The following is a 22,995-nucleotide window of genomic DNA, read 5'->3' on the forward strand; positions in this document are numbered from 1 at the left end:
TATCCCTCAGGAACTTGGCCTTCAGTATCAAATACTAGTCCTGAAGGAGTAACAGCTATTCCCCAAAAGTGTGCGTGTGCATTACAGTAGCCTCCATTTAGGTTTTTGGCAAGGGAGGATTTTTGATGAACTATCTCTGCCCTCAGTCACTTGTGTTTCAAAAGAGAGGATACATCTAACCTCCTTCATGCCTCTTGTGATGTCCCAGGACACATCCTCCCAGCTCCATGCCCAGCTCCAGCCACAGCTCATGCAGAACTGCTGGGACAGGCTATTCATTACAAAGGTCTTTGGCCATAATTTATTCCCCATGAAAGAGTCCTGGAAGTTCAAATCACCTCTCATTGTTGTATTTTGCCAGTCTTCACATTAATCTTGGAAATGTGAAAAGAAAATCATAACAAGAGCGCCTGATCAACCAGCCCCAAGAACCAGAGAGCAGGTTTCCAGTCCTACTCTCTGGGCCTCTTTGCTTTTGCAGTAGTTCCACCAGCTAGGAATAATTACACAAAATTATGACGTAATCCCTACTGAAATCCAAATCTTTTCATTCCCTTCCAGCCAATTGGAAGTTGCCCCTGATGTTTTCTAGCTCCCTGCCTCTGTGAATGAGACCGTATCCATGAGAAAATATGCTTGGATCACTCACTGTGATTTATTCATCCGGAGGCAATTTGGAGGCTGTTGCTTACAATTAGCCACTTGATCTTTATCAGCATTGTTCTTAGCCCTTAGAAGGCTGTGTCTCTGGATACAACCTTTCCGGTACTTGGATGGCCTATTTAATTATACAACTGGACCTATTTGTGCATGGGATACTGGAGTGAATGAAATCCTAACAATCCTCAACATTCATTTTCTCTATCAGTAGCAAGAACTAATATTTATCATAAGTTCTCTAATGTGTCCCATGGGAAAAATCACAATGTCATCCTGCAGGGGAGAGCACTGTCTGCTCAGGAGGAAGATTATAGGGCAAGAAAGAAGCAGGTATGCTCATTATTATATCAAATTACAAATGGGAGAGTAAATAATCCTGAGGTGTTTCATTGTGGAGATGTCATCTTTCCAAATAAAGAGGGACAAGCCCAGGCAATACTGGGTGAAAAAGGCACTCTAAACAAATGCATATTGCTGTGAAAAAATGTTTCTGGATGCGTATTAACTGAAACAAGAGAACAATATATAATGATATAGATTCACCTTGGCATAGCTGACAGAATATTTCATTCAGCCTTTTGCAGGGATCTGAGTTGAATTTTGTACAGGAAGGAAGACCTGGCAGTGGCCATTTTAGAAAAAGAGATGGAAATTACCAAGCGTTGAGATGAGAGTACAGGGAAAAGAAAATGAAGGGAACTGAAAAGCAGAAGAGTACTAAGGAAGTAGCAGGGCAATTTGATTGGCTGTGAAATGCAGTTTCTGAGCTCTTGAAGGAACCAAAGTGGAAAGTGGGAGTCGTAAGAAAGAACAAGTGGGATTCTGCCTGGTCAATTTTGTCATCATTCCTGCCTCCTGGGGCCATTCTGCCTTGGCAGTATTTTGCATCACCAGCGAACAGTGTGGAAGACAATGCAATGATTCCCTTAAAGGGAAGTGTGTAAGGTAGTTGCCTCAGAGATGTTTGAGTGCATAATCCTCAAGGAAGAAAAAAGCCTTTTAATGAACTTCGGGGAAGGGGGAAGGGAAAGAACAAAACTGTAAGCATTGAAGAATGCTGATTATTTCAGCAAACTTTCACAGTAGTTTTAAGGTTACCCCAAAGCACTGCAAGAGCTGCAGTCTGCTTGCACCCCAGAAGTACAAAGAGTGTAACAGCAGTCTTCAGAGAGGACTGAACAGAAGGGTGGGAGGGGGAAGAAAAAAGAAGCAAAGTTGTATTTTGGGAGGGTTCCTGCAATTGAAGCTTATGATGACATGTTTTCAGGCCATAGACACTGGAGAGAGGCCAAGCAGGAGCAAATATGACCTATTTTCTACTTTTCTTAGGGCTGTGCTTTGTTTTGGGAGTGTTAGTAGTTGCACCTAACCCATCACTGTATTCTGGAGAGGTAGGTTTGGTGTTGGCATCTACTGCAAAGTATGAGTGGGTGTTGAGTTTAGAGGTCTCCTTTATGTCTTTGGTGCTGTTATGATTTATTTGGGTGGAATGTCAGTGGATTATGTTTATTTTTGTCTTTAGTGGCAGATCATTTTCAGAGACTTGGGGGGATTGGTTGTTATGGTGTGGGACTTGTTTTAGTTCTTGGAGGTAGTTATTGGGGGAGTTTACTGAATGCTGATAGTTTGGGGTGGCTGCTGTTGATAGTGGGAATGCTTTCTGTTCAATCAGGTTTTAGTGGTGGAGCTATGTTTTATCTTGCAGGGTGAGGATAGTTTTGTTGGGGGCTGTTTCTAACTTTATTTGTTATTTTGGAACTTGTGTGAGGGTTGTCTGACAGGGTCATTCAAGCAGTTTAAGGGTAGAAATCAGAGAATAGTGTAATGTAAAATACCAGCTTTGGGAGTTGGAGATAAGGTTTAAGTCCTTTTTTTTCTGAGGTGATTTTTGTGGAATTCTAAGAAGAGGTGTAGTCTTCACTTATTGGTTCAGAAGACCAATGTTTTTTCCTAAACTATTCGAGTATTTTTAGAAATTGAGTATTTAGTTTTTCTAGGGCTCTTGTAATGGGGAAGAGGATTAGGAGGGTGGTGAAATAGGTGAGGGAGGCTAGCTGGCCAACAATGATGAATGGTTGAGAGAGATCCCAAATCCCAATCCCAAATCTATAATCTACTATGGATCCAAATCTGTAATCTACTCTGGTCCCTTCTCTGAGTTCTTCTAACTCCAAAAACCCCAAAAGTTACATCTCCTCACACTCAGCTCAGAGGCAGAAATCATCTCCATCAGCAAATTAACAACTGTGTTCCAGCCCTCCCTACTCTGTGACCTTTGCAGAAGGTGGGGTGAGCTTGAAGTGTGCCAGTGATGCAGACTGGTTTTTGGGCTGCAGGCAGTCATTCTGTGCTGAAGAGCTGGTTTTTGCCATGCATTAGAGGAGGCTTTCCAGGAAGACTCAGCCTCCTAAGTGATTCAGTGGTGAAATGACAGGCAAAAGTATCTTTGTCCCATCCAGTGTGGCAAAAATGCCTGTGATGGAGCTTGGTCCAACCTGCCCTCCTGACACTGATTCATCCTTCCACATGGCAAGTCATACCAGGGAGAATCCTATGGATAGTTTTATCTCTAAGATGTCTTAGCAGGCTGAGGAAAAAGTTCAGTATTGTTTTGGGGTGGGCAAGTAGAGATTGCTATAAATATATTTAATGTAGTTTAGAAATACACCTCTTTTCCCTATGGCAGGCCTGCCCTTGGATAGATTACATTTACAAGGAGACAATTTCTTGTTTATTTAGATGGTGGCTCTGCCTGGGGCTGTGCTCTGGGCAGAATACCATGGGGTTTTACCAGATATGTTTCACTTTCTGAAAAACTAAAAGAACTGTCTAGTTAATTGACACTGAGGAAATAACAAAGCGACAAGAGGAGTTGTCAGTAAAGCAGATGTTCTGTCTCTTTCAGCCTTGCTGTAAGTGACACTTACTCACTGGAGTTTCAAGACACTGTAAAAGTATTATGAGATCAAACACTGGTAAGTGGTATGAGCACCTCCCTCCCAGAGAGTGTGTGACCTACCCAATCCAACATTCTTACTAATGGAACCGAGGGAAAGGCCAGCCCTAGGGACCAGGGTTTTGCAGGTTGATATACAAGCAGCTGTTGTTCAGTGGCTGCTTCAGATGTTTGTAGCAATATCCATCCTCAGCCATAAACACCATTTTTCTCTTAGGTGTTTCTGTCCTCCTATGAGGCATTTTGGCTGTTTGTGTAACATGAGCTGCACAGCTTTAGTTTACTGCTCAGTGAATTAAGACAACACAGAACTGATGCTAGGTTATCTTAAAGCGCCACACATAGTGTTTGGTGGTTTGGCAGTTTCTCTGTAAGCATTTACAACATCCTTCTAACCAAGGGAAAAATCTCCAGGAAATGTATTGAAGCGAAAACTGGGAGCAGAAATCTCTACCTCCATCTCAACCAAAGCCCTTCAAATTCCTGCACTAGGCACTAAACAATACAGATTGTAAGCACATGATTTTCCTGGAAAGGAGTGTACTGCGGGGCTCTGAGTCTGTTGTGAGGCAGGATGTATGTTTGCTAACATCCTAGCAAACATCTACACTGCATCACAATGTTCTTCTGATCAGCTCAGTAAAAGAAGAGAGGGCATTATGCCACCAGAACTGAACTTTGAAGTGACTTATTAAAAACCTCTCTATATTATGTTGCCTCTCAGAGGCAGTTCCAGGAAAGTTCTGGAAAACAGCCACCTCTGAGAGCATTCTGTGGTCACACTACAGAGCTGCTGCATGACAGGCTAAAGGGGGGTGCTGTGTCACACTTCAGCCTGTAGCCCCTAATGGGTCTTCAAAACCCAAGAACTGCCACACTGAGTGAAAGCTTTTTGTGTGGCTCTCAAGGCAGCCCTTGGATTGTAACAGTGAAAAAAAGCCTCTACTCCTTAACAGCTCCAGGTATATATGTCCTTCAACAGCAGGAGCAGGGTTTAATTTCCCATTTCATACACATATGCCAATAGGAAGGACAATGGAAATGTGGTGGAGGAGTGGCAATAATCTCATATCTTTGACATAGCCGCCAAAAAAACGTGACCTTGACACAAGCAAGGAAGAACTCCGACCCTTTAAAAAAACCTGTAAAGAGCCATTTTCCACTGGCAAATTCAAGTAAAACCAAACAAGCAACAACAACAACAACAAAAAAAAAAAACTAAACCAAAAACCACCAGAAAACAACAAACAAACAAAAAACCCAACCAACCCAACCAAACAAAAAAGACCCAATGGCAGTCCCAGGAGCAGGGAAATTAAGAGTCATATTTCTATTTGGAACATTTTCCCTAGCTGGAATAGGACTAATTTCCAGTACAACGTTGCAAGAAAGGACTCAGGGGTTTTTATTTAATTATACCTGAAGTTCTCCATTGTAATCATGCAGTGTAGGTAAGGTGTAACACACGTGAGCTGTAAATGGTGAAGTGATTATACACTGATATAATGTAATTATACACTTACAGAATGATTATGGCACTCCTTGAAAACTATTACTGAGAATCTTTCTGACAAAATTAAAAAAAAAAAAAAAAACCTCCTAGCATGCTATTAGAAAACTCTGCATTACATATCCAAGGTTAGGTAAGAAAACTAGGTTCAGTGCCCAGAACCTCTCTCCCCAGTGCCTCATCCTCAGCTCTGCTGGGTTTCAAACTCTGTCTAGCTTATGCCAAGCACTGACAGCTGGGCTCCTTTCTCCCACAGCAGAACAGGGGGTGAGGTGTGGTTGGTGGGATGTTAATGCTTCCTCCCTATTTTAGATATAAGGAGGCTCTGATAGGATGAGCACATCCCTAAGAACCAGCCCGAGTCACAGATGTATAGGGCCAAAAAGGATGGAACTGGATAATTTCAGCTGTGGGGAAAGGCCTGAAAGCTATATTCAGAGGCCTGTTGGCACACAGTAACACTAGCCCTTGCAACATCAAAGGCTACAGCAAGGAGTTAGTTTATACAGTTTTGTCAGTTGGATTAGACTCTTCATTAGGATGCAGAACAAACCTCTCCTACTTGGCAGACAGGAGCAAGAAACAGAATAAAAATGGAAATCAGATCTCAGCCCTGAATTCCCCATTCAGTGAAGCTCTTCTTATTTGCGTAGGAACTCCAGTTTGCCTGGCTTTGTTTGAAATAAAGGTAACAGGAAATTTCTGGGCAGGCTGAGGTCAAGGTCTCTTGCTTTGGGGCCAGCAAGCCCTGGGAGGACTCTTGAGTCAGAACAGCCCGTTCTAGGAGGAGGACAAGCAGAGGGCAAGAGCACTTGCTATGGGGTACCAGCAATACTGTCTCTACAGCTGCATCCTCAGCAGGCAAACTCAACAGGGAACTTTGGAAAGACCTTTCTTAGTTTGAGTTGAACAAATAGTTGTCACACTGCACAGAGTCATGGACATTCTGACACTAGAGTGGATGGTTTTTAGCAGGCAGGTTGTGCACTAGTCAGCTTCTTACTTTTCCCCTGCATCTTTTGATGAAGTTGCTGGTTTGTCTCAGTGTATTTGTATGCCAGGAGAACAAGATTATCTGATTTTGTGGGTCCCTAATGCCTCTGACAGCATTAAAATATACAAAGGTCAAAAAGAAAAGCCCGAGTTTGCTCTCAATCATGTCAGCATGGCTAAGGGGTCACAGGGAGGGGTATGTAGGTGTACTGCAAATTCACCTTAAGGTCAGAAAGAAGCCCAAGTATTTAAAATAGGAGTTAGTTTTCTCTACCTACTGTAGCATGATAGCAAAGCATGTTTATCTTTAAGAAGGTATTTTTTTTCTATCCTTAGGATTTGTCTTTATTGTGTTTTAGAAGATAGAAGGTTAGCATTTGTTTTACAATTTCATATACATTTTTTTAAATAGTCTCGGGAGTGAAATCAGACATATTTATATAAAATATTTCTTGCCCTGAAACAGGACTGACTGAAATATAATAGCAGCTGTCAGAAAGATAAATGCCTACGTTTCACTGCATGGTGTTGAAACCTTTAAATCACTATATTATCCCTTCAAATTGTAAACAAAATGTTAATTGCTTGGCTGCTATAGTAGAAGATAAAAGAGACTGCTAGTTGTAAGTAACCTGTACCTTGGATTATTTTATTAATATTGCAAATTGTAAGTGACAGGGCAATTAGGGTTAAATATGACCCCAGGAAAGCAGCTTGACCAATGTTGATCATCCTGCTAAATAGATGGAATTTAATTTAACGGAGGAAACAATAGGTTCCCTGTGGTTTATCTCATTAAGGTGATTTCCATAATTCCAATAGTGATTCTCACATCTTTAAAATTAAACTTGGTAACAGACAAAAAGATAGAGCTGCATTGGGATGGTCAGGGATGAAAAACATTTCTGATTCTGTCATGAAATACTCATTGCTAAATATGTTTAATTTGGCCTTAACTCATTCCTGAGATAATCCCACAGTCTCTCTTCATCTGAACTATGTCCCTTGGATTTCTTTAAAACCCTCATCTCTCTCTGCGTACCTTCTGTTGCACCACCTCAGAGCTTCTACATGCACTTAACATTAAGGGGCTCTAATTTTCCTCTCTCTCTTATACCTATTTTACATCCATTAACTTTAATGGGATTCCACCTGATTTCAAGAAAACCAGACTGAAAAAAGTCAGTCTTATAGTGCCCAAAGTCATATTCCATACTCCAAAAGTGACTATTTTATGACAGTTTTCTGCAGAAATAAGTTTATTTCCCTTGGCTCTAGCTCAAAAGAAAGCACTTTTGCTGAAAGACCTAACAGAAAGAAAGATTATGAGGAAGACACAATCTCTCTTTAACATTTAAACTAAAAGGCTGTTCAGGAAACTACAGCTAGCTTTTAAAGAATTACAGGCATAGATATTTTCCCCAGTTCTTCCTTTTGTTTTTAAAAAAACAAATCAAACTTTAATTTTCTGGCTTTTCTTCCCATACATTGGAAAATACTTAGGATGCATTTTGGCAAAACTGAAGGAAATATCTTTTAAAAAAATTACTTGAAGCCAGAGAGAAAAAAGATTTGCCATGATGTTTTCTAACTGTGAGGTTTGCTATTCACATAGAAAGCAGTAATATAGGTGCTGGAAAACGATATTATGTCTAGCATGAGCAAAAGGCAAACATACAGCCACAAACATCATAATGTAACAGAATTTTATCCACCAAAGTTGTTCTTTCACAAATCAAACTACAAGATTCTCATCAAGTTAAAAATCTTACTGTATACATGTTTAAGTGTCTCCTCCCTTTCATCCTCTTAGTACCTGTACCTTCCCTTGCTTACAGTGACAGAAATCCCATCCTATTGTTTTTCAACTATCTCCCCTGTTGTCTGCTCTCTGGGTTGCACGGGTGAAGCTTCTACACTGGAATTACAAAAGAAAGTCAGTAAAAGAATATGAGCTTCATTCTTTGCCTTGCCTGTACTGTAGAGCCTGCCAAAACTAGGGCTGAGGTTTGCTGGAAATGTAATTATTTGAAATTTTGGTTGGTTCTGAATCAGACAGGAATCTTTCCTTTTTTTTTTTTTTTTCCCCTCGCTCCATTCTAAAGGAGCAGAACTAATCTTGCTGAGCAGTTGCAAAGAGCTCAGGAGTTTCCAGACCCTAAATGACCTGCTAAACAACTACTCACAGGAAAGCAGGAAAGAGGCTGTTAGCAGAAGAGCCAGCCACTCTTAGTCCTGAGGTCAGGAACTTCCACTTTTTAGCAACCTCTTTCCTACAGAAAACATACCAGGAATCTGTGCAATCTGTTCAGAAACAACATTTTTTCAGGTTTATGGAACATACGAAATGATCTTTCCTCACATCTGAGCTACTTCTGGATGTGTAGAAATTGAGAGGTTTTTTACCTCAAAATGATTCATCAAAGGAGGTATCATGCCGCTATGATTCAACTCCTCTGATGAAATAAAAGAAATTCCAGGAGATAAATCCACTCCTAACAATGGCATATGTGGGGAAAAGATTTTGAAGAGAAGTTTGGTGTATATTAGTTCCTTTAACATAGAACTGAAAACTCTGCTAGCAAGCAAGGCACTGTGTGCCTTATGGCCAGAGGAATGCCACAGCAGGATAGAGTAAGATATAATATGCTTTCTGTCTTGGGCTAAATATGATCCCCAGTGGATTTCACCACTATCAGTCAAATCTTCCAGGATCAGCTCAGTGACTTTAAGTATTGCAGAATGCTCCTTTCAGCCAGTATAGATGATACAGCTTTTATCATGGCATATATTGCAAAATTCTTACTCCCTCTTACTCCCTCATGCTCTTTTGAGCCCTGTTAGAGGAAGATTTTCTCATGCATGAAGAAGTAAATCACTGGAACAAAAAATTGATTGAATCCAGTAATTTTACAATTCACTTGTCAGGACAGAACCAGGTGTATGACTATAGGTACAGATATGAACAGAATCTACCCTTTTCCATTTGTTTTGATCCCAAGTCTCTCATTCATGGTCCCAAAATTCTACTTTCCAAGGGACTGTGAGGAAAGATGAATTTCCTATGACTAACTCAGTCTAGAGCATTAAGCACAGGGCTCAGCTGGGGTATGTGTTTTCAGTAGAGAACAGCTGATGCACATAGTGGAAAGCAGCAGGCAGGGATACTTCTGTCTGATAAGGCTAATCCATTACAAAGATTTCTTGTGTGCAGTTTCCCAGCTTCAAGGCTGTTTCACCTTTTTACACATTGACATAAAGCTCCTGAATGACTGAGTGGAAATCTTCATGAACTGCAAGAAACATGTGTTAAATAATGCCACAAGAAACTCAGTGCATTCTCTGAATCTATGACTGACCAAACCTACACACCAACAACACTCCTTACAATTAATGCATCAGTCACAACCCTGGAGGCTAGTCATGCACACAGTGCCTGTACTCACAGTTTTCACAGCGATTCCCTGTATAGCCAGCCAGACAGGCACACTTGTAGGTGCTGCTTTTGTCCAGAATGCATGTCCCATCATGAAGACATGGAGATGAAGAACAAGCTGTAAAAGAAAAGCAAGAATGCTCATGGTCTCTCATAGGATGGGGAACCTACCTGTTTTTCCTCATGGTGGTTGTGTCTTTGGGTAAATCACATATTCTGGTTAGAAGTTAGAAAGACACAGTGAAGGGCCTGATGCATGTCAAAAAGTCTTCTGCCCTTACTTACTAGAGGAGGGATCTAATAGGGATAAGCAGTTCCTTTTCCCAGTATACATTACTTTTACCATTTTTCTTTAACTGCAGGCAAGGGGTGAGAAAGATTTATGGAATAAAAATAATTTACATTGAGATCAATTAATGTTTAGAGCTTAGACTTAATTAAAGAAGTCTAATAGCAACCTACATTTTTCCTGGCATTCAACCCAGAGTTTAAGGATAAGTTCTGGGATCCATGGTTTTTGTAGTTTTTTTGTGTCTTGGACCTTGTTTTAGATTTTGGGAGTTGCTTTGTCCCTGGGAAACTCTTGGATACAACAATCTAAGAGTGATGCACATCAAACTGTATACAGTTTGTATACACCAGCATAACTTAGTATTAGAATGTGTAACTGTGCATTAAATACCAGAAAATTCCATTTAGTAATAACATACACACACATGTTTTTTGGTGGCTGCTCTAAGAGGAGATGAGTCAATAGAACTATTGTGGTTTAACTCCAGCTGGCAGCTAAGTACCATGCAGCCACTCACTCCACCACTGCTGGAGGGGAGAAGAATTGAGAAAGAAAAACTAAACCTCATTGGTTGAGATATGAACAGTTTAATAATTGAAATAAAATAAAATATTATGATGATGATAATAATAATAATATGAATAATAATTACATTGAAAGGGGGAGAAAGAGAGAGCAAGAGAAATAATGCTGGAGAGAAAAAACTATCTAACCACAATACAACTGTTCACCACACCACTGACTGAAGCCTAGCCCCTCTCCAAGCAGCAAACCATGCTCCCAACCAACTCCCCCCAGTTTATATGCTGAGCATGATATTCTGTGGTATGGCATATCCCTTTGGCCACTTTGGGTCAGCTGTTCTGACCATGCTCCCTCACAGCTTCTTGTGCAATTCCTCACTGGCAGAGTGTGAGAAACTGAAAAGTCCTTGATTTAGAGTAAGCACTACTTTGCAATCACTAAAACATTAGTGTGTTACCATACAAAATCCAAACCACAATATGGCCCCCTGAGGAACACCACTTGGTCACTGATATCCAGTGGGGCATCACCCTCTAGATCTGACCAACGAATCAATTGCTCATCCACCAAACAGTTCACCCATCAAATCCATCTCTCTCCAGTTTAGCCAGAAGGATGTTGTGGCCATGTCCAAAGGCCTTATGGAAGTCCATAGACATGACATCTGTAGCCCTTCCCTTGTGCACTGGTGTAGTCCCTCCACTGTAGAAAGCCACTAGATTGGTCAGGCAGGACTTGCCCTTGGTGAAGCTGTTCTGGCTGTACTGAATCACCTCCCTGTCCTCCATGTGCCTTAGCACAGCTTTTGGGAGGACCTGTTCCATGAACTTCCCAGGCAAAGAGGTGAGGCTGACATTGATCATCTCTTACGGGGGGAAGGATTTTGCTGCCCCAGTCCTTGCCTGGCAGTCCCTCTGCTTGAGGAGTGCGGGAAGAGAGGTTGCCAGCAATGACTGAGTCAAAAGAGACAGGCTCGGGCTCTTCCTGCAGTCAAACCTGCATGGCTCCATGTTTATGTGGCAGCCCTGCCTGGGTCATCACCTCCTTCCTGGTGCATGCAGAGGACACAGCTCCTGATGAGGGGACACCACGGCTGCGCTCCCTCCCAGGGATGCTGACCCCAGCCTTGGCTCTGCTCTGCAGCTGCAGCAGGACCTTGCCCTCCCTGCACTCCCAAGGTGCCATGAACTGCTGCACACCCTGGCTGCACCCTGGGCTGCTCTAAAAGGCCTGGGGGTACAGAGGGGTGCTTGTTCTGGCAATGTGCAGATCTCCTCAGCACCTCCCACAAGCTGCTCAGGTGTCTCCCAACTCAGGAAAAGCCCCCGTGTGCCAGGATCTGTCACTGCCACCATATGGAGCGACCTCAGAGCAGCTTCTCTCAGAGAAGTTTCTTATTATCCAGATGGTATGAGGCAAGAAATATATAGGTGCTACATATAGATTTCTCTGGAGGCTTCATGTGATGAGGTAAGAGCAATTTATACATGGCCAGGCAATGAATATCTTCCATGTCTCATTGAAGATTAAGGCCTGAATAAGGACAGTAATTCATTAGTTAAAAGAAAATATATATGTGGCAATTATACTGTATACAACTAATGTAAAATATCACTGAGAAAGGGAAGGAAGTAGAAGACTCCTTACAGACTGATATTTTTGTTAAAATATAAAGCTAGTGAACTTTTACCTTTGTATTTGTCCCAGCTTTGTCTCCTGATTCTGGAAAATAAGCAGGTCAAGTGAATAAGGGTAAGTGTCAGATATTGGCCTTGAAAATGCCTGATACTAAAAACCACTAAATTTTTTTTTATGTTTTAAGGAGTCTTGATTTCCTGGCTGAAGTCAAACAACAAGGGACAATACCACAAACATTTAAAGCCACTATGTTATGTCCACTAGCTTGGGCATACAGAAAAGAAAGCATTATTGAAAGTCAGTAACTGGCTTTCATCTAACTGGATCCAGCATATGTCTAATCCTTAAGAGACTCTGATAGCTCCCCATCTGGCCTCCCATGCTTCTCATCTGAATTCTGTTCAGTGACTTCTAGTCACTCATGCCAATTACTGGTTCCCATTTCACACTTGGCATGGGATGGGACCTAGCACCTGCTTCCAGACTAGGCAGCACAGCAGGTTGTGTGGTTTCATCCTTTAATAACTATACACACAGTGACCTTTCCAAAAGGAGATATAGGCTTTGCAGCTTATTTTGTATCAATCAAGACCCTTCTGGAATTTGAACCAGTGATCTCTGTGCAGTGAGTGCCCCTGCTTAAGCAAACTATGGCTTCTAAGCCAGTACAGAGCTCACTGTAAGAGGAGGCAGAAGAAGAAGGAATTCATTTTAGACATACTTCTTCAGTCCTTTCCACTACACCACTAAGGTGCTGGGGGACACCAGATCACCTTCATGTCCTAGTCCACATCCTGTAAGCACCTTTGTTGCTGCTGCTCTCACCTGCAGCATAGGGAATTGCTTTAGTAAGCCCCGTGAAATCTGTTCTGGGGACCTTGGCTCTTCCACAGTGCTGTGCACAGAGGGAAATTTCAGGGCAAATGCTTCAGTTTTCAATGTGCTGCCAGAGCTTTCGATCCTGTGCTGCCCCCAATTTCAATTCTATGCTGCCCCATGCACACTCTATTCTTCCCTTAAATGGTCCTGCTGGCCAGGTTAGTGCTTCACATAAAAAGACACTGGGAGTGTTTGAAAAGCCTTTCACTGCACTACACATTAGACCAGAACAGCCTCAGAATAAAGTGCACAAATAGAGCTCCTCACAAACTCTGAGAAGCCCTTTACAATGTGCTCTGTGTGGATTACCACACTTGCAGCCTCACAGCCTCAGAATAATTACCACTCAAAATGGGACGGAAATAAAGTGCTCAACAATATTCAAATACCAAGTGTTCCCTGCTGGGCAGGGAAAACAGAACCAATTCAGCTTGCACCATATGGAAAATGTTAGTTCCCTGAGTGTAGGCAGCCCTTATGCAACATAGCCCACGCCACACTCATTTGTTCTATATCACCTCTCCTGCTGTAAGCCCAGGCAAACTATCAATAGCTAACTGCTCCTGCTAACAGGTACTAAAGGTGACGTTGAAGAACAGGGCAGGCTGAGAAATGGCATAGGAGATACATCCAGAAGTAACATTTCAGATTGCTAGATACACCTCTGATCATTGTTAAGAGCTAGGTTTGTGTATTTATATAAGGGTTATATAAACTAACTAAATTTCCTGAGCCAGATATACCCTGGATGACCTCATGAAATGTGGGTCACCAGGGTGTACAGAACGCAAGTTATGGTGAGTCATAGATCCTGCAGGGTTTATCTATGGCAAAGCAGCACAGTCTGATTACCCTTCTGTGCCAGGAGTTCTGTAGATAGATTTGACTAAAATTCCTTACATAGCTAAACAACGAAGATCCAGGGTGAGCGTGGAGGCTGCTGCAAATCCAATAGCAAAATGACAAGCCAGCTACACTTTCAGTGCTATTTTGAAACTATGGAAAGCAAGGTAGAGGACTGAAGCACTGAGTAGTCATGAAACCAGTAATTCTGGAGCCCCACTTCTGTCATTCATAACACTGAGATCATCACAGAATGGGAAACGCCTCTTCGTTTTTTTTCTTAAAGAAAATAATTTGTTCTGTGTACACGCTTGGGGATCTTTTGTTTGTTTTGGTCTTGGTTGGTTGGGGTTTTTTTTAATTCCTAATGGTACATGAGCCAACACGAGTTCTGTCAGGGCATTTTCACTGAACTATCTATGAGACTTTGCATCAGGTTTTTGGCTGCTTGAGACAATGACTCTGCTCCTGCAGACAGCATTGAGCAATTCTGCCACTGCAGATACACATGCCCCTTCCTCTACTTCCTCTGTGCTCTTAATTCTTCAATTCAAACAGAAAAGTCACACAAAACAGCAGCTTTTCTCTGCTGGCTGATGTGCTTGTTCTTCACACAAGTAGAAGGAATTCAGTCTTTTTTAGAAAAGCCTCACATTCACATGCCATCTGACAGCTTTTGAATCTTCCCCACACTGACTTTATGTAAGTTGCTGTTGGCAACACAGCATGAAAGTTTTTAATGAAGCAAAACAGGGAAAGAGATTAGTGAAATTGAGTTAATGAGAATGAGTGGCATGTTCCACTTTTAGATTAGGTTACCTGTAATTTCTTCAAAGACAGCATGAAATCCATCAAAGTTCTTGGATCCATCAGACTGGAAGAGGACATGGAGTGAAGACCCAGTGCTTCGGATGGGAGGTGGCCTCTCATTTCCACAGAATTTCTTTATTATTCGACTGTCCAAATTGTCCCCATCACGAATCTCCACATAGTCATACTGGCACATATAATCAAACTCCAGGCTCAGCATGGAAAATCTTGGGGAACAAGTACAAACAGTCAGACTGCTTACCTGTGTACCCTGAATACTATTTATTTGGGCAATTAGGTATTTAGGGCCTACCCCTCTCAGTGAATCAACAAGTCCTTAACCACACAAAGACCCCTCACTCATCTCAATTTTTGCATCATGACGCTTAGAAGCTGGCTCAACTCTATACAGTTGCTCCATGAGAACATACGAGTATCGGAAAAGTGAAGTCTAACTTGAAGTCATACAGTCTATACACATGCATCAGGTCCCTAACCATAATACAATGTCAGAACTTCCATCCAGGCTCAGGCACTGCAGGGGGCATATTTCTACTGTCGTTGTTTGCTAAAAAATATTCTATTTGCCCTAAATAAAGTTCTAAGTACTGGAAGTTACTGTATAAAATAACAAGGTTCAAAAGCTGTTTACATTGTGATGTTCAGAAGTCAGCAATTAGGGATACACGGAAAGCTTAGGGATGTAACAGAAGCAGAAACAGCCACAGAAACAGAATCAAAATACTACAGCACGTTTTGCATTAGAAAGCAAAATGGTAGTAAATCCCCAATGTGTGGCACTTGCCCGTCTTTTGAGAGCAGAAATAAGGCACAGGAATTAGTGCAGAAGGGAAATACTTAAAGCCTTTTCCCACAATGTCTGTCCTTTCCTAGCTTCGATCCAGCCACTGTGCAAGGCTTTTGTTCATTAACAGCCATGCTATATGCTGCCATTGGAATTCAGGTGGGCACAGAGCCAAAGCACCCCACCAGAATATGAACAAGAAACAGAAGGAGCAACACCAAGTGCCTCTGGAGAATGTGCAATGGTCAGGGGGCTGGGCTCAGCCTTGGTACAGCAGGAAAAGGAGAAGAAATGGGCCTGGGAGAGGCTGTGCTACTAACTGTTCAGCAGGATATTTTATAAATGAAACTCATTATGTACTTGATCTTCCTGAAGACTCCTAACACTGCAGATGTGTATTTAGCATTAGGCTGTATCTCCCTATACATTGCCTATTCCAGCATGGGCCTGGAGGTTTGCAAAGACTGCATTTTCGCACCAGAGGTGAGACAAATTTTGGATCTGCTCCTGGACCTCGCAGTCTGAAGGGAAGAGAATTCTGGAGCCTGTTTAATACTATTCTTATCTTGAGACTCAGGCGCTCATGTTAAGGAGGCCTCCATGTTCCTCCACTTTCCCTTGACAACTCATGAGCTGACTAAAGAGGCCTTTTCACTCAGTCACCTTTGTTCAGGTCATATGGCTGATTTTTGAACATCAGGAGTACACTACCTACAGAGAAATGACTGAGCAGTTGTAGGAAGCTGCACCAATGGAGCAGAGCCCCTCATTTTTTTAAATCATCTGATGGAATGTAGAAGAAAAAACAAAACATCTGCTTTAAATATGCATTAGAGAGAGATAATTCAACTTTGCTTTGCATAAAATGCATGAGTTGAATTCTAGTTCTGTCAGGTCTGTCAGAGACATCCTCACATGTATCAGGTTATACACTACATTTTCAAAACATTCTTTCAGTGGTGAAACATACCCCAGGGATCTACCCTTATGGAAGTTACAGAGCAATAAAAATTAATCCATTCATCTTTGTCACACTTATCAGGCTACAATTTATCCTGACCCAATCCTAAAAATACTTTCTGGTTTTCTGAACTGGTACATTTCTGATTAAAATTAAGTATATGTGCAAGTACAGAAGGAAAATTTCTGGAATGCCCACCATGTGCTGGGAGCAGTATTATTTACAGATGTAAAGGTAAATTGTGTCTTGATGTGTGTCCCTGAACAAAGAATGTCAAGACATAGGCACGGAGAATAAAAGAACCATACAGAGAATACTGGTTTCAACTGTTTACTTTCTCTGTTTTAAAAAATTATGAAAAGAGTGGAAAATGTGAAAGGCATAGGGGTTCTGACTTGCATTTTATTTAACTTGGCAAAGAAGCAGATACACTGTACTGACAACATGAGATCCTGTGATTAAGACTCAGAATTGGCAGGTCAGGAAACCTGCCAAAGCTTTAAAAAACCTCTTGGCTATGGCCCAGCTGACAGGACCCTTTACAGACCATGAGGTCTGTTGCTGTTTAAGCCTCAGGTACACACAATTCAACAGACCTCAATTTCCTCACCAGTGAAAGCGTAATTATATCATAATTCTCTTGGATATTATAAAACTCAGCATGCTAATTTTGTGCTACAGGTCATCAGATGCAAAAAGGAATGAAAAGTATTGTCTTAATTTCATCAGTGGCTGCAGTGGGCATATACCGGCCAACCCCTCTGAGGAAAGCTGCTAGCCAAAGGACATATTTAAAAATGTGTCTCTGCTGAGGCACTAAAGAAAAGAATTGAAAGTTGTGAGCTACTTCCACTGTGATATGACATCCTTGACATGACTCAGGCTGAGGGAGCCTATATATCACAACCCCAAAAAAAAAAAACCCAAGGCTGGCAAAAACAGCAGAGAAAACAAACTACCACCACAACATGGACACTATTTAAACAGCTCTACTGAGCCAACCCCCACAGGACTGCATGGCACAGCTTAAAGCAAGGGAAGATTTATCTGTGCTTCTGGGAGCTTTACTCTTCCTGCCCTATGTAAGCAAAGACAACCACTTTGTTCACCTTCTGTATTACGCTGTCCCCATCCTTGCCCTTGCAAGCCAGGGTGGCAGCAAACAGGATTTGTGCACAGAGAGAATGAAAAAACGAGTTCTTTTGTTGGCAATTGTGCTGATTCAGCACAGTACTGGCTGTGCATTACAGCTCTAAGCAGTTACCACCCACAGAGGGGATCAGCATGTTTATATGAAAATACAGCGAAGGAAACATGGATGGCAGACCCAGGAGGCAGGCTCTGTTGGTTAGCTTGGGTGAACCTGCCCTTCTGCGTGGGATCAGTCTAAAGGTAAAGTTTTAGTTTAAATGTACATGTTTTCCACAATATCTAACTGCTGAAGTACCTCAATGGACAGCTCTGAGGTGGTGCACCTTGAAGATGTCAGCTGACTCAGAACATACTACAGGGTTACCTTCTGCGAGGACCTCCTGTTCCATCTTTGCCAAGAAGGTTTCCTCTATGCCTCCTGCAGGACTTGCAGGGTGGCAGGGTTAAGTGTGGACATTCAGGAGGGCTCCTGATCTTTCACTGGGAGTGCTATATCATCTGCTGAGATTTCTAGGCATTCAGACATTAGGCTCATCATCAGGCTAGGCAATTCTCCAATGTTAGCCAGCTCAGATAAATTAGATGCTGACAACAGAAGTTTGGTAGTTCAGGCTTCCCTCTTGGAGACCTTTGCAGTTGAAATGTAACATTATTTCATATCAAGGTGATACCTAGTATTATGTTTGATTGCAGGAAGGATGGACATAGGGAGGAAGAGAAAGACACTCTTGTGTTAAAGTTTTCCATCTTCCGTAACAGCAAATTTGGCCAGTGAACTGTGAACCATACCATGAACTGTATGGATCTCATGTGACACATCTTCCTAGTCTGTGTGTGGGCGGCCCTCAGGGTCTAGAGTGGAAGTCTGATTTCTCCAAAGAGTTAATACTTCTGTTAATTACAACACTCCCCATTCTACTGCTTTGAAAACAGATTAGAGTCTCTGTGCAGCCACAGCAAGTTCTGCTCTTCGATATAGTGCTCTTTGTTAAAATAACCTCTGGTCCCTTTCTTGCATCTTGTGCCTGATGCCATCTGGCTGTTAACACTTCACCCACAGATAGGTGCATTCAATAGTTATGTGCATGCACAGGATCCATTTCCACTCTCACACATCACATTCCCACAAAAGCAAAGACAGGGTGACACCTGTAGCTCTTGAAGCACTTTTTAAGCCTCCCAATTGACAAAGCTCTTTTCAGATATGTAGAAAAATATCACCTCCCTAAGCTTGTGCTGTGCAAATCATACACCTCACCAACAATATCTCTTAAAAAGAAGGCAGGTACAATCCATGCTGACTGACACTGATGCAAAGTTGTGTCATGTGAACAGAAAACTCTTCCTCAAAGCATTCTTCCTGTGTCTTCTACACAATGCTATCTAGGCAATAACAGCTCATAACTACACAATAGGCTTGCATTTGCAGGTCTGGAAAAAGCGCATTAGCGGAGGAAAAACACAAGCTCTTCTTTTCAACTGATTTGTTGTTTGTCCTCCCATTAAGTTTCTCTTCAAACATATTCAAACTGTTTAAACGTATTTTAACTGTTTATGTATCTAGTATAGTTCTTTTGCCTGGGCTCCAGAGTCGGTGAAATATTGATGTAAAGGGTTAAGCTATTCTTTTTATTATATTAGCTAGTGTGTTTCCAATACCATCCCCTGCCATGCTTCCTGCTGCATGTGTGAGCACCCTGCTGTGTACATTTGGAAACATTATTAATTACACCGACAAGAGGCTCTCCTGCACTAGACAGGAACTGTGAGCTTGAGTCATTAGGGGTTCGTTAACAGGTCTAAGCATACACTGCTCAGAAGAGCAATGACAGGACAAGAGGACACGGTCTTAGGCTGTGTGAGTGGAAGTTTAGGCTAGACATTAGGAAAAAAACAATCACTGAAAGAGTGATGGGGCATTAGAACGGGCTGCTCAGGGAGGTGGCGGAGTCACCGTCCCTGAAGGTGTTTAAAAAAAGACTGGATGTGGCACTGAATGCCATGGTTTAGCTGATGGTGTTAGGTCACAGGTTGGACTTGATCTTTTCCAACCTAGTTAATTCTGTGATTCTGTGATTCTGTGACTTGCAGGAGAACCAATCACATCCTCCAGGCATAGGAATGGTGAGATGAATAATAACTGAGGCTGAAAGAAAACAGGGTTGGTGAAAAGAGAGAAAAAAAATTAAAAATAAAAAAAAAAAGAGAGGGAAAATGAAGTCTAAATGTAAGGTATGACCCATAGGCAACTCTCTGATTGCATGAGACATTATATTAAAACATTCTTACATCTTTTCTTAAAAGAATGTCTTAGTTCAGCCTGGTACAGCTTAGTTCAGAAAATATTGGGTACTTTGCTGTCAAGGTCTTGAAAACACCTCTAAAGAGAAACATTGTGCCCAATGCCTGAGAAATTCTCCTCAGCATCCATCTGTCCTTAATGGGAATTGAAGCACAGCACTGATCTGTCCAGAGCCTGTCCATCACAAGCCAGACCAGGGGAAAGAGCTGTGGTACCAAATGCACAGTGATTGCTATACCTTCACTGCCCCAGGGCGCACAGCTGCTGACCCTCTTTGACTCTTGGTTACCCACACACCCCAATGTCCACCTGAAATCAGAGCTGGCTAAAAGTCAGTAGGACTCACCTTAACTCAATGTTAAACCCAGCTTGAACATGGATAGTCCATTCACATCGTGCATTCAGTGGGTAACCCTCCAGCAAAATCTGACCTCTGGAAGCCCGGAGAACCTGCCCACACCCTGGGGAGAAAAAGAAGGAAAAAAAGTGTGAAGAGCCTTCAAGATACATCTGAAGAAAATATACATAGAAATAACACTAGAAGGAGATGAAGGGATGGCTTAGGAAGATGCACTCTTAGGAAGATACTCTCTTAGGAAGATACACTCTTTCTTACAAGGCAGTGTATAAAATACTGGGACAGCCACACAATGATGGCAAAGAGTTATGATTATATCGGAGTATTGTCTAGGCTAAGAGTACCCCCAGGAAAATTGTAGTTGATTGCTTCTCCCTGGTTGGCAATGCAACCCCATGAAACCATTGCTTGCAGCTTTTGCCTCGCTGTTAATTAGCCCACCTACACACCTGACTGATGCTCTAGCTCAGAACAGTTTTGATGGAGCCCATGCTGACATTTGCAACCACTGAAGCTGAGGAAGCTGGTGGAAAAGTGACAAAACTACAATGAACGCTTGAATTAGCTCAAGTGAGCAAAAGAATGAGACAAAAAAAATCTGTTGCACTCAATGTCATGGTTGCTAGTCCTTCATAAGGAGACTCTAGGAGGAAAAAGAGTTGATATATTCTTAGAGGACAAATTTCTTCTCAGGATTCACTACATCATCCTCGCATGTTAATGCCACCATGCCAATGAAGAGATATAAACATCACAGCTCCTCTATCATCAGCGTGACACTGATGACTCAGTGTGACACATATAGAATATACAGCCCTTATCTCTTCTTTCAGGTTCATTCTTATCCTTCCTCTAGTCTTGTTCCACTCTGCCCGTGCTGTGCTGCTCTCAGTTTTTTCACCATACTATGGAATGTACTTCAACACCAACAGGATAAGATGAAGTGCTCCAGTCATTTGTGCCCAATCTAAGAAAACCATCAGAGGACAATGAGCTGAACAAACAGCAGACAAGGTCACACTGGGGGGAGCAATATCTTTTCATGACAATCCTGCAGCTGTCCCTAGGCATCTGTCCAGGGATAGTTGTCCTAATTCCTCATCTTGAATGCTGAACATTTTTAGCCCAGAGAGTTCTCTCACCTTCAGTAACCTCTCCCTTTTCCCCAGCTATAAAATATGGCTAAATATATTTTCCTCTGTGGAAGATGCAAAGTTGTTTAGTGATTTTTGCAGAGCTTACTGTGATCTGCACATGCACGTCCTAGCAAAATGCACAGTTAAATCACTATGTATCAGACAGAGCTAATTTTTCAGTTCCTACTTTCCTGACTACATCTTTCTAAATGGAGTCTTGCACATGGCTACATCCCCTGGTAAGCCTTCTGTTGCTTTGCTGGAGTATGGGGCTGTATCTGTAAGCCAAAAATTGCAATTCAGTCTAAGAGCATCACCTAATCAGGAGAGTCTACACACCGCAGATGAGGATAAGCAAAAAGCTGAATGACCCAAAAGACCTCCACAGCAATTCTCTCACTTCTTTTTACCTCTTCAGTCTGACAGAAAGCTCTGCTGCTTCCGTCTGTTTCCCTACAGAAACACTAAGCTTTTAACCAGGAACCCAGGATGAATGTTTCCTACTGAAACAGAGGGTTTTAACACTCGCCTCTGGGCCCTTCCTTCCCAAGGGAGAAAGGGTGACAGTGACCTGATTTGGTGAAGGACCGAGCATCTGTTGTTCCCATTGATCATAGTGTCTGGAAATCAATCCTGCTGCATCTGGTCTACGGGGAAACATGAAGACTGCAGGTCAATTCCTCCTCTTTCTTCTTAAGAAAGTGTTGTTTAAATGAAATACCCTTTGTTCATTTACCCTCGGTTACCCTTAATTAAGCAGGACCCAAGGAAACAGAAATCCTGCTCAGAAGAGTTCCTCAAAAGTGTTTCATCCTCTTCTGTGACTCGCTCAGTTCCCTCTGTAAAAGGCGAGGATTAATGAGTGTGCCCAGCAACCACATTAGGATTCAACGAGTACAGCAGGATCTGCTGTGGTGAAAATGATAATGCTCCTTCCCACAGCAAGAAACAGGCCCTTGTGCTGCCATTGGCTCCTGCCTCAAAAACAACCTGAGACAAAGCTGCTAGAAATCTTCAGAGGGTTTGACAGGGGGCTTGGACCACCTCAAAGAAAGTTTCCCTTTCGTCCTGAAGGGCTTTTGAGTTTTCGATGCCTTTAACAAAGGAAAGCCAAAGAACTGGTGCAAAGAGATACTTGTATGCACGGCATACTAAACACACTTCTCTGTTTGCCGTGGTACAGCCTGAACTCTCTGAACACTGGCGCCGAGGAAGTAGGTTTGGCCAGCAAAGCAGGTGGTCCAGAGACTAAAGAGGAGCCATTCAGTGACCTTCTCCAAAAGAACGTTCTCAGGTTTGCTCCCACCCTTCTCTGCACGAAGCACCTTTGCGATCACATCAAATCTGTGCTCTTTAATCTCCAGCGCTTCTAGCAGAAGTTAGGCTGACTCCCCACACCAACAGTTCAATCATATGTTGATCAAAAGGAGTCTTTTCTCTTCCTATTCTAAATCTGCAGGAGACCTGGAAAGCCCTCAAAAATAATTTACATCATAAACACAAATGCTGGCAAATTCTGCCTCATTTACAAAAAAATAAACCACTTTGGCAGAGTATCAACATCCTTGTTCCGTTCCTGTTCCTGAAAAAAAGGCAGCTTTCAGGGCCACAGTAAGATTTCCTCCAAGGCTTGTTACTAACAAAGAATAAAAAAATTCAGGAGACCTCTGAGTTGTAGCCCACAGAGACCTGTGGGTTGATGGAGGGAGAGGTCCTGAGACGACCTTTGGTAAGAACTC

The 22,995-nt window shown here is 42.2% G+C and overlaps 1 protein-coding gene across 2 annotated transcripts in view; it reads right to left on the reverse strand.

Moving 5' to 3' along the window:
• PAMR1 (peptidase domain containing associated with muscle regeneration 1) overlaps positions 1 to 22,995 on the reverse strand; it is a 55,098-nt gene that overhangs the window by 19,289 nt on the left and 12,814 nt on the right. For both annotated transcript variants that reach the window (XM_038138945.1, XM_038138944.1), the window contains exons 4-6: positions 20,109 to 20,223; positions 14,552 to 14,769; positions 9,566 to 9,673 (exon numbers count right to left, since the gene is read on the reverse strand). In XM_038138945.1, the coding sequence (XP_037994873.1) occupies positions 9,566 to 9,673; positions 14,552 to 14,769; positions 20,109 to 20,223 (441 nt within the window). The remainder of the gene's footprint in view (positions 1 to 9,565; positions 9,674 to 14,551; positions 14,770 to 20,108; positions 20,224 to 22,995) is intronic.

Source organism: Motacilla alba, chromosome 5 (genome assembly GCF_015832195.1).
Source record: "Motacilla alba alba isolate MOTALB_02 chromosome 5, Motacilla_alba_V1.0_pri, whole genome shotgun sequence".
In the NCBI taxonomy this organism is placed as follows: domain Eukaryota; kingdom Metazoa; phylum Chordata; class Aves; order Passeriformes; family Motacillidae; genus Motacilla; species Motacilla alba.